Below are 13328 nucleotides of genomic sequence, written 5' to 3' on the forward strand. Positions count from 1 at the left end.
ATAGTAAGTTCGGAAAAATGTAGCATTTAACTAGACGTTATTTTTTTAGGAGAAAAGAGCTCTCCACTCTTTCAAATTTATATGGGTCTATTGTAATTTTGCCCTATTATTCTACCTCGTCTCTTTTGTCTGTTGATGCGCATGTATTTGCTTTTCTCTGCATTTACCCTTAAACCAGTTTTTTTAGCCTCTACCTCCAATTTATTGAAAGTCTTCTTCACATTAGTGACTGTGTTTCACACAATGTCAATGTCATGCGCTTATGCTAAAAATAGTAGTAATTTTGGTCCAGTTGCTTCGGTAGTTCTGTTCTAATTTGTTCTGTTCTCACTATTTTTCCAGGATTATATTAAAAGCGCGTCTCCTTGTTCAGGCCAAGGCTGATTTCAAATGATTGTGAAGTTGTGCTCACTACGGAGAGCAATGGATTGTATCCTCGCTCCGTCCCTTGCTCCCTGGTATTTATATTCGTTATATTCGTGAATTCTCGCATTTAAAATAATGTATTTATTTTAAATGCGAGAATTCACGAATATAAATACCAGGGAGCAAGGATCGGAGCGAGGATACAATCCATTGCTCTCCGTAGTGAGCAAACCCTGAGAGTTTATTACCTATCCGTACTCTGGATTTACAGCCATTTACACATATTTTAACAAGCTGGATAAGATTTTTTTGGAATTGAAAGTTGTGCCTTTGATTCCACATCTGATCTCTTTTTTATTATATAGTTCTATTGAATTCCCATGAGATTTCCAAGAGAAGCTGAACGAAAAATAAGGTAATACATTATACTTTATAGTTTGAGGAAGACGAATATCTATAGGAAAATCTCTTCAACATTCATACATTCTACTTAATTCTATAATATTGTTCTGAAGCTATTTCTTTGTGGCATTTATGTAAATAACTATTCTAATTGGGAAATAAGCCACAATTTAACTTGAAAAATGATTTTATTGACATTTGGACCTCCATCTCGGACGTCGTTATCAAAATACCAATTTTATTGACGTTTCGACTTCCATCTCGGACGTCGTTATCAAAATTATTTAATAATTTATAGGACGAAAACAAAAAAAAATATTTCTTCTTCCTTCTTGTATGTAGGTTTTAAAGCCTGTTTCTTCTTCAATATTAGCCTCCTAAATTATTTAAGTTATCGCACCATCTTTTTCTTGGTCTACCAATACTTCTTCGTCCATTTGGTGACTTATCTCGTGCTATTCGTACTATCCTATCCTCTGCCATTCCTACTAATGTGTTCGTTCCACTCCTGTTTCCGTTTTGTCACCCATCCATTTATGTCTTCTACATTGCATGATCTTCTTATGTTTTTGCTTCTCTCCCTATCCAACAGACTTTTCCCTGATATTCATCGGAGTATTTTCATCTCTGTTGTTTCTAGTAGTCATCTCGTTTTAGATGTGTCAGGTCTTGTCTCCGCCGTTTATGTCAATATAGGTCTAATTGCTGCTTTATAGATTATTGCTTTTGTGACTTGTCTTAGGTGTTTGTTCTTTCAGATTGTGTCATTAAAGGATCCCGCCGCTTTACTTGCTTTTAAGCTTTGTTGTACTTCCTCTTCAACATCTCCGTAACTAGTTATATCTATTCCCAGATATCTAAACCTTGCTGCCTGCTTTAATATTTTCCCATTAATTTCAATTTTACATCGTAGTGGGTATTTAGATGTTGTCATACATTTGGTTTTTTCTGCTGGTATTATCATATTGTATTTCTTGGCTGTTGTATTGAAGATGTGTGTTAATCTTTGGAGATCGTCTTCTGTCTCGGCGATTATTGCGGCGTCGCACAGTGGTTCCAAATGCCGAAAACGTGGTCATGAACCTTTAAAAGCGTATATTGTTTATACATTTTGGAATTACTTTCGTTCTTAAGGGTTTTTGGCATCGCTGATTACGAATCTGACATTATTTTTTCTGAAAACCAAAAAGGCGGATCCAACATGGCGGAAATAAATTGAAAATATCACTCAAAAAGGAAAATTTTTTGTAAAATTTGGTAGGTTAAGGTAGCTGATTACAAATCTAACATTACTTTTTTTTACACCAAATGGCGGATCCAATATGGACGAAAGAATTTGGAAAATTTTATTTTAGTAGCATTTCTGTTTAAAATGTTATACTATAAGAGACTTTTGAAGCTGCTGATTACCAATCAATTTTCTTTATGAAGTACAATATTCAGAACCTATTACTTATGTACAACTGCCCATACATACTCAACAATCGCCAGAATCATGTAATATGCGTCATGTCCCACTTTTGTATTCAAACAACTGCCAGCAATGCATAGGCAGTTATAGGCAGCTAAACTAAAGTGATTCTGTATCTCCTTACTATATATTTTAAGATTAATAAACATTAGTCGCAGAATTATGCAGAATTTTGTACTTTTGGAATGCATCTTTACAAATTTTTAATTATTTCAAGTATATTTTCACTATTTATGCATTAACAAATTTAAGGCATTTATTGTTAATAAATGTTGATTTAAATTACATCTTACATTACTACATACTTAAAAAAGAAGAATCTGCTTTACAGCGATAAAATTGATAAACTACAAAATGTTTTACAGCGTTTTCAATATACGAGTTCTTTTTCACTTTCTCTGCCGGCCAAAATAACCCCGGACATGGCTCACTTGTTCCTGAGTTGTGAACTAGAATACATCCAGTCTGATCCTCATACCTGCATATTAGGACTCTATGATAGTATGAAAAAACAACTGTAAACATGAAAATCCCTAAATAACGACTCCTTTTTTCGCCTCATGACCACGTTTTCAGCATTTGGAACCACTGTGCGTCGTCTGCATAGCATAACATAATATTTGGATTTCTTTGTCCCCAGTCTGTAACCATGACCTTTACGTACTGCTTCTATTATTTCGTCCATTATTAAATTAAAGAGCAGTGGGTTAATGAGTCACCTTGTCTGACTCCGCTTTGTACTGGTATAAACTGCATTAGTTTTCCAGTTATCTTTGCCTGTATTCGATTAAGAAAATAGATGTTTTCGATGGTTTGTATAATATTGATTGGTATGTTTCTTCTATACAGTAAATGTAAGACGTCTTCGACTTGGATGCGATCGAAAGCCTTTGTCAGGTCTATAAAACATAGATATTTTATGCTGGTTTATTGTACTGAATGGCCTTTAGAGAAAATAAAATACCACGAACACTATAAATACTCTATACTCTATATAGTGAATTTAAAGAGTATGTTACATATTATTCAATACTCATTGGCTTTTAAAAACGTCAACAAATACTTAAAGATATTTTTTCCCACAATGTGAAAGTTCTAAATCATACATCGCATGTTACATAAACTCCACACACTTAGGCATATCGAGATATATGGTAAGCAAAGGTATGTGACTAAACAAACATTGAAAAATTCCCACGATTTTCCCTAACCTAACTGATTTCGTTATTGGCTAACATTTTTTATACAAACCATAGTTTATAGAGTGCAACGTTTTACAAACAAATATTTCGCTGAAAATCGTGAAATGGAAAGAAATGATGAAATGGGAAGCTGTCTGTATATTGACGATATAATTAGGGAAACGATGTAAGATAATCGCTATATCGACTTCACATTTACTCGATATCGGACATGAGTCTCCCGTAATTTATTCCATCCTTCTCTGTTTTCACATTGGTCCTGCGAATGTTTTGAGGTCGTCTACAAATCGAATTTTTGGTCTTTCTCGTCCTTTCCTGTATTTTCAAGATCTCTATAGTACGATCAGATTATTTTAGCCTGCATCTTCATATCTGATATTATTTTCTGCACATTGCCATTTAAATTTTGCTCATTTTCTTCAGCCATCTGAGCCATCGCCATCGCCTACATTAGCTTTCTTTTTAACTCACTTATTTGTTGTCTTATCAGTTAGTTTTATATTTAGATTTACCTTCCGATGCCTCTTTGTGTTTTCTTTACTCTATCAATATTTTTTGACTTTGTAACAGTCTGTAATAATAATTGTAACCCATAAGTAAGAATTTTCCGAACGCCACTCAAGCAATCCATGTTCATCTTTTATTAAACGGTCTCTCTCTCTCTTTATCTTTCCAATTCCATCTCTTTTTGTGGAGTATTGGGTGCTTATGCGTCTCTCGGCCAAAAGTGTAAAATTGCTGACTGGTGGGATTAGCGCATCTTCTTTCTTGTTTATCCTCTGAAGAAACTTTGTGCTAGTTCCTTTCATTCTTTTCTATTTCTTGCTCTATTTTTTACTTCACTCCATCTAAGTCCAATGTTTTCATGTTCTCTCGTTGTAGTTCTTTTTCGGCTGTTTCTTTTCCAGCTGTTGTCTGGTTTTCCGTTCTTTTTTTTTTTCTTAAAGATTCGTTTACAAGTTTGCAGTTTTTTAGTTGTAGTTTCATCCTGTCCTGCTCCCTAAAGTAGTATATTTTTCATACAACGATTAGAGACTTTAAGTTTTGTTGTTTACGATATTTCGTTTGTTTGTTATGTTCTATTTAAAGCGTTGAATGCATGTTGAGCCTTCCTTTTTATAACTGATCCCAAATATGTGAACCTACCTCTTTTAACTTCCTTACCCGTTTATCATTATTTTATTATTTTGGGTGGTTATTATTTTTTAAGAGTTTGGTTTTTCTGTGTTTAGTCTGAGTCCGATCGTGTCGGAGTACTGTGGCAATTTTTGTTTGCATATGATTTCGGTGTTCAGTTAGCAGGCAGATGTCATCCACAAAAAAAAGATCCTCTAACTCTTTGAATGGGTTTCATCTGATACCTCTTCGATCGTCAGTTACTTCTCTTATTACTCAGTCTATCATAATAAGGAATATGGTAGGGGATAGTACACAATCCTGTTTAACGAATCTTTCAATTTGGCATTATATCCTTCGGAAAAGAGTTTAATAAAGTTGTAATTGTAATAATGTTATTTAGTCGTATCTTATATACATAATCTTACGATTCTCCATATCTGTACCCCATTTACACGGCCGAAGGCCTTTTCAAAGTCTATAAAACTTACATATATATATATATATATATATATATATATATATATATATATATATATATATATATATATATATATCTTTATTCCATTTATTTGTTTGTTCCGTGATCATTGTAAGGGTGCAAATGTGGTCAATGGTAAAACGTTTGGCAGGAAGGCCTGCTTGGTTGTTTCTCAGTTTTTATCTATGTAGTTCCGGCTTCAATATTTCCAATAAGGACTGTAAATTTATATGATAACACAGATGGTCTAGATTTAAAAGAACCAACAAATGAAAAACACAAAATGAAACAGAATTAAAAATATTCTAAATAACTAAAAAAATATTCCTACTAATCTAACACAAAAAGCCAAGAAAATACCTCCAAATGATACTTTTAATGTGTCTAATTTCCAATTAATATTTCCTTACTTACATTAATGTTTTAGTATAAAGGGTCGTTTAAACACAGCGATAAATCAAACAACTTATCAAGGTCAATCGAGTTGTTGCAACTTATCATTGTGTGTAAACGGTGCATCGCACAACTTATCAAAGTTGGAGTTGGGTTGAAGGTGGTATCGCATTGAATCGCAGCGTCTAAACAGCGTTTCAACTTGTCATCACAACTAGTTGCTGTGACTTATCGTTGTGTTTAAACGACGCTTAAGTATAGTTAATGAAATCATGAGATGAAAAACGTGAACAAACTGTATAAAATTACATCTATTGCAAAATATCAAATGTCACACGGATGAGACCAATACGAAGAAGCGTAAAAATTACATAATAATGTCTCATCAATAAATCCTGATTTATTTGTCCTACTTTATACATACATTAGAAAGAAAATTATTAGCTGGAAGAGTAGGAGTAGTAGAGGTAGAGTTAATATAAATCTTCAGTGACAAATATTTTCGGAGGATGAATATTTTAATATTAATTACACAGAGAGCAATAATATTAGACCAGGGCATTTAGAACTAAAAACACTGGAATAAATCGATTTTTAAATAATACAGCACCTATCGACTTGCATTTTTTGTATTGCGTTTGAGATTACGTCATTAAAAAAGTCTACAATAGAAAAATCGGTAGAAATGCATAATACATTTCGTTTACAGTGCATACAATTTATCAAAAAGTGCATAAAGATATCAGATATCAAAATCAGTATATTAAGGACTTGATTTTGTTAATCGGGGTTTTTGGGGGTCGCTAAACATGAACACGCCATCAAAACTGACCACCGGAGCACCTGGTGCTTAGGGTCCCTGCTAGAGCACATCTTCTAGAGTTTCGAAATTTTTCGGCACTAAATTGATGCAAAAAACCCTCGAAACTCCAGAAGATGACGTGCCTTAGCAGCGAGCCTGGCCACCAGGTGTTCCGGGGGTTGGTTCTCATGGCCTATTCGTATTCAGAAATCTTAAAAAAAGCCCGAGTAATCTGTTTGCATCAATTAGTGCCAAAATCTCTCGAAATTCCAGAAGATGACATACCTTACCAGTGACCCTGGACACCAGGTATTCTGGGGATCGGTTCTGATGGCGTATTCGTGTTCAGCGACCCCAAAAACCCATCGAGTAACAAAAACTGGCACTTAACATACTGATTTTGACATGTTTATGCACTTTTGAATGCATTTTAGGCATTACAAATGCAATAACATTTCCAAATTTCCACATATTTTTCTATTGTAGACTTTTTCCTGACGTCATCTCGAGCACAATGCAAAAAGTTGCAAATGAATAGGTGCTGTATTAAAAAAAACCATTAGACCTAAATGCCCTGGTCTATGTGGTCAGTAATGAAAGACCTGGAAAATTCTTTAAAGATAATAAACAGTTGTAAAAAGTAGGTATAACCGAGTCATTAAGAAAATGCAAAAATATAGGGTAGTTAAAGTATTGTATAGGGTATAATATTAACAAAAAGATAATAAGACAAGGAGGCTCAGCTCATTACTTGTGATGGATTAAATAATCAGCGTAAAAATAAGGTCAACGCATTTAACAACTACAATAGTTATAGCATTATTGCCTATGAGATTAGAGAAATTGTTGAATGCACTATGAAATACCTGTGATTTTAAGAAAACAATGATATCTTGGTTGCTATTGGTCATAGGTTCTTTTTTTAAACATGGTGTTTTTCACTTCTCTAAACCTTCAATTTCTCCCCCAACTTTTCTTTTCTTTCTTTCGCCAACCCTAAAAATGTTGTATTCTAACCTATTATCGTTTTGTTTCAGGATGGCCAGGTTGTTATCGAAAAAGAACTGGACGGAAAAGGATTGTGTCCCTATGATCCTGAGCACAACAGTACCTCCATATATAGCAACGGACATTTATTCTCAGCTACAGTAGCTGATTTTTCAGGAACTGATCCATTAATCTACAAAGAACCCCTCCGTACTGAACTTCTTGATCTCAGGCAGCTCAATGGTAAGCTATATTTACAATATCATAAAATGAAAATGGTAGATAGTTAATATTTCATTCTGTTTCTGAGGCACGCTATCCTCTTATGTACGTTTCACTCTTTTGGAATCTTCAGAGTGGCATGTGGTGTGCTCTGAATTAAACTAACCGTCTTACCAAGTACAATTATATGAAATAATTTGCTGTTAAATGCTGTAGCGACATCTATTTAACACAAACAGAAGTCTTAGATCCTAAAATCTAAAACTTTTATCGTTGCAACCAAGATTTCAGACAACCTGAATTCGTGCCTTCTAAAAGGTTCAGGTTGTCACCATAATCTTGGTTACAACGATAGAAGTTTTAGATTTTTGGATCTAAGACCTCTCATTATGTTAAATAGATGTCACTACAGCGCCAGCGTCTAACAGCAAATTATTTCATGTAATTTTGCTTAGTAAGACAGTGGGTTGTTCGTTTTGATTCAGAGCAGATCTCTGGTCTCTCTGAAGATCCCAAAAGGGTGAAACGTAAGAGGATAGTGGTTGTCTCTGAACCAGAATGAAATATTAACTGTCTTTCATTTGGTTTCATTTCATCTTGGTTTCAACGATAGAAGTTTTAGATCTTCGGACCTAAGATTTTGATTGTACCAATATCATAATTGTAAAATTTATGATCATTATGACTACAAAAAATTTTGATTTCAGCTCCAAATTTTGTAAGTTCGATGACCTATGGAGATTACATATACTTCTTCTTCCGTGAGACTGCTGTGGAGTACATGAACTGCGGAAAGGTGATTTATTCTAGAGTGGCAAGGATTTGTAAACATGATAAGGGAGGGCCTCGCCAATCACATGACCGTTGGACCACATTTTTGAAAGCAAGACTGAACTGCTCGGTACCTGGAGAATATCCATTTTATTTTGATGAAATACGTAAGTTTATATATTATTTCTCTACGATTTTGTCTTAACCCTTTAATCGGCAAAATAGAAATAGGGGGTTCAAATTTCTGAAAATTTTGGTTTCGGGGCAATTGTGCTACGTGAAACACGAATGGAAAGTTAATTTTTTGATATCGTCATTGACTCAGCCACAAAGTGAAAAAGAAGAATGCCGGCCGTACGGCCGGTATATCGTTCTACAGGGAAAAATTAACTAGTGCTTTTTGTTGCTTATAAAAACATTTAAATTGTTATTGATATAAACTTGATAAAAAAATTATCAGGTAAATACTAATGAAAGAAATACATTAACGACGGACGTGGTAGTCTTTCCAACAATTCTTGGCACCTTAATGATATACATGTAGTTGACAATTCAGGCAGAAAGTGTGTGTTTCTGATTTCTTGCAGTATTTGCAGGCCTTTTTGCTACCTGGAATCCATTCAGGAACATGATCTACTCCATCGTAACATGCGTCTACAACAGGATGTGCTGCCTTTATACCAGCTTTAGTACTATTAGTAGTGAGCGAGCAGTGAATTTGAAGGTCGACCAATGGGTCTTTTCTGAAGAGATGAGTACAGAACTTGAGCAATTTTCACACGAAATTGGAATAGTCTCATGTTTTTATCTTGTGAAGCTCCTTCTTCTTTGGAATCTGTTTTCGTAGCATCTTCATTATATGATCTATCTGATACAAAATGAACGCATTTGTGACAACCATATCCAGAAAATGGTAAAAGATGCGTTTCATTGCATCCATTGTTTTAATGCGCAATTCACTTCGCCCCATATGAGAATTCATGAGGTCAACTCAAAGAAAGAGAAAAAATTAGTATTACATTGTGACTTTCCGTGTTTTATTAGATGCCTGTGCCAGTGAAGCCCCCGCTGATGGTACTATTTGGGGTCCCGTAGCTTCTACAGTTGGTAACAGGGATCTGGGTCTTTTCTTTGGTTTGAATTTAGTGGTTGTTGCTAGTTGTGTGGAAGTGGATGCAATTGGTTCTTCTGATGCTAACGGTACGGGTGATACTGAAACGTCCATTTGAGTATCCGGATCAGTTGTTGGAACTTCTGGTGATGTATTTTCTGATATTATAAGTTCCGGCAAAGTTAATGTTGCCATTTCAGAAGTAGATATATTTGCATGTGATTCTAAAACACCCACTAAACCAGTGATCCTACTGAAACACTAACATCAGTGATATTACTTAGCTCCAACGGAAGGTTCATGGAGAGTTCAAAATCAATAATATTTTCACGTAAACAGGAAAAATGATCTCATCGTTCTCGGCTGTGAACACGTAGTCATAATCCGGATCGGCTGTGCTATCATCATCATCTTCGTAAACTATCTCGTCATCTGAATCAAGATTAGAGTTCATGATCTCGTCGATTTGTTCATCGGTTATTGTGGAAAGATCGTATTTTGTCCTTTTTCCGCGTCTGTCGGCTCGTTATACCTTTTCGCACCATACATTCTTCGTCTTTGAAATTTATTTTTTCCATATTCTACAATAGAAAGAAAGAAATGTATAAATAATAGAAGTAGAATAATACAAATATGTACTTTTATTCAAATACGCGAAGGATTTATTTTACCGTACACCGACATGCCGGCCAAAAGGCGGGTATCACTCAGCACTCAAAAACAGCACTAATTTTATATGTTTCACCAAATACGCTAGTAAACTATCAAACAAATACTATAAGTACTTACCAAAAAAAATATGAAATCAATTGGTCAACCAGAACTATTTTATTTTACGGTTCGATTACACGTGTTCCAGAGCAATAATTTCTATATACGATTCACTTGCATGTTTCCAAGTTGACCATATTATCTCTCAAGTAACTGAACCTACAACTTTTAAACCGTTACCACTGGTCGACACTATTCTTGCCGAAAAGCGGTGTAGTCGATGTGAGAGCAAATAAATTTTACATTTTAAAATAATTCGATTATTTGAATGCCGGCCTTATGGCGGGATTACCGATTAAAGGGTAAATATTCAGCATCTTAAATATTCAGCAGTAGATAAATAAAACAGTTTTCTGGAAACTTCCGGGACGAGATGTAATAATTTTCATCAGATCAAATGTATCCCCCTTTGAGAGACAAAATGCCCTCACTCCACCAGAATTCAGTTTTTTTTTTTCATTTTTTACGTTCTAGCGATTAAAAAAATAAGACTTAACGAAACTTTAACTCACCACCCCATCCCCCCCACATAAAAAACTCATTTTTTCGGTTTTAATATATTTCTGATTTTTTTCACATATTTCCATAAAGTACACCTTCGGTCAAATTATATAACCTAGAAAAAAACTTGATTTGATCTACTTTGAAGTCTATAAAATGGAAATAATACCCCAAAACCTCTAAAAACAGTTTTATTGACATTTAGTATGTGTCACACCTTACGGAACAATCTGAAAAAAATCAAAAATATATTTTCTTATAAAATACACAAAATAAAAAAAAATTGACGTTCAGCCATCTTAAATAAAAAGTTATTACGCTTTTTTCGAAAAAAAAATTGATGGTTAAAATTACGCCGAGTGTTATTTTTAATCACATAAAACGTAAACAAATAAAAAAAATGACTTCTGGGAGTGGGGGCATTTTTCTTACCTTAACGGAGGGTACCCTTTCATCAGTAAAAGTGTACACGTTCCTTTTCTTATGTCTTTAAATATTGTCTTTTGTAGAATCAACTAGTGACATTGTGGAAGGAAACTATGGTGGCGATGAAAGAAAGAAAATCATCTACAGTGCGCTAACCACCCCAGATAACGCAATAGGCGGCTCCGCTATATGTATGTTCAACATGGAAGATGTTCAAGGCGTTTTCCAAGGGCCTTTCAAATCACAAGAAAGCATTAATGCAAACTGGTTGCCGGTTCCGGATCATAAAGTTCCAACACCAAGACCTGGTGATTGCGTAAAGGATAGTAGAGTTCTTGCAGAAAAGGATGTGAACTTCATCAAGACTCATCCACTTATGGAGAAAGCCGTTCCTCCTCTGTTTGGCCAACCCTTGCTGATTAGGGTCAGTCTTCATTACAGGTTTACAGCTGTTACTGTGGATCCTCAAGTGCCAACTGTTACTAATGAGAATTACGACGTTATTTACGTTGGAACAGGTATGGACTATTTTTATTCTTATTACTGTAGCTGTCAAATTAGTTGCTCATCCTCTGTTGCGTAGTTGGAATGAATATTAAATAACAAACAACTAAGTCTTGTTCTTCTTAAGGTTCCATTTTATATCAAAGGTTGGATATCAACATAGCATTAATATTTAACCAAATATACTTATTATCAAGAGTTACAGATATTTATTTAAACTGGCCTGTAAAACTCAGATCATTTATATGAGTGGTGATAGAATGGTGAATTCATTCATTGTTGTTAGTCTTCCAGAGACATTTTACCTCCTATGGGTTCTCTCCTAGTCCATATGACCATTTTCAATACAATTTGTATTTGGAGAATATGGTAGGTAGCCATTCCAATACTTATATATACCATTTTCTTGTAAAAAATTGGTTGCGTGAAAATTTGTGAGGTAGAACGTTGTCGTGTTAGATTATAAATGGTCTTGACTTTCTGGGGTTTTTTTGATACTTCCATACAACTTTATCCTGTCACATTACTCTATTGACAGTGAAGCACCAGGAGTATCTACTGTAATACAGCCCCAAAAAAGTGTGTATATTTGAAAATTCTGCTGTTGCTCTACATTTGAATCCATAATTGGTCTGTCCTTGTACCGGCTTAAACAATTAGAATTGGTAGTAGCACGATCTCATAACTAAAAGTTTGTTCAATTGAAATCCATCTTTGGTCAAGTTAGCCTTGGAAACAATTGTAATCGTTCACATGACGTTCTCTTGTCTATTGTTGTGTTTGTAAACGTCACACTGATTAGTTTGTATCATTTGTCTTTAACTGCGATTTTAAGTATTGTGTGACTTAAGAGTGGCGTTTTTTATTAACAATCAGTCCAAATAGAATCAGCGTGCGGTCACTAAACCAACCAGCCAATCCAACCCTTTACGACAACCATGTCGTAGAGATCTTTCCTGATTTAAAACTGAACAATATCCATCTCTGTAATAGCTTTAAGCTCACGTCTAAGAAAAATTCAAAGTCTCCTGTAGAGATCTCGATTTCTTATTATGACTTCTTTCAATATTTTTTAATAGAAACCATCTGTTGTAAACTGGTCGTACACCAGTCAATTGGCTTCGTATACCATTACTTAAACAAATTGTGTCAAGGTTTCCATTACTGTAACATTTTAAAGGGTGTTTGCCCATATATTTTCAATTTTGGTGGATTAGCAGGTGAACATCCTGTTCAGCACTGATGAGGATCTGTAATTGATCGAAAACGTTCTACATTTGTGATGTGGCCCTTTAAGGTAATTTTTTCAATAAATTATATACTTTTTATAAAGGATTTTAATCAACAACATTTTTTTACCATTAATTTAGTATCTTCCATTTATTCATGATATCCATTTCAGTATTCTGGAACCCTCTATTAGCTTGTAAATATCTCCAACAAGCGTTTTTTATCTGCGATCGAGTGCCTTGCAGTGATGCAAGATGTGGTCGACTGTTTTAAGTCTCAGAAGTTTTTCTTGTCGGCTGAGTCTGAATGGAAGTAGGTATTTAGTAGCTCATTTGGCAAGTTCATTAGCCTTTTCATTGTTGTGGATTCCCTATGACCTGAAACCCATACCAGTGTGATGCTGTTATGTTCTGATAGTATGTCGAGTTCTTCTAGGCATTCCCACACTAGTAGTAGAGTCCACATTAGTGTTTCTAAGAATCTCTTATAGTTGCTTGACTCTCTTTGCCTATAATTAATCATCTTCAGTTCGAAAGTTATCTTAATCAGGCCCATCAGTCATTTGGTATGGC

At 34.7% G+C, this 13328-nt stretch overlaps 1 protein-coding gene across 2 annotated transcripts in view; it reads left to right on the forward strand.

Moving 5' to 3' along the window:
* Positions 1–13328, forward strand: part of LOC114337902 (semaphorin-1A) — a 606142-nt gene that overhangs the window by 571160 nt on the left and 21654 nt on the right. For both annotated transcript variants that reach the window (XM_050641275.1, XM_050641274.1), the window contains exons 3-5: positions 7271–7463; positions 8150–8380; positions 11106–11540. In XM_050641275.1, coding sequence (XP_050497232.1) covers positions 7271–7463; positions 8150–8380; positions 11106–11540 — 859 coding nt within the window. The remainder of the gene's footprint in view (positions 1–7270; positions 7464–8149; positions 8381–11105; positions 11541–13328) is intronic.

Source organism: Diabrotica virgifera, chromosome 10 (assembly GCF_917563875.1).
Source record: "Diabrotica virgifera virgifera chromosome 10, PGI_DIABVI_V3a".
Taxonomy (NCBI): Eukaryota; Metazoa; Arthropoda; class Insecta; order Coleoptera; family Chrysomelidae; genus Diabrotica; species Diabrotica virgifera.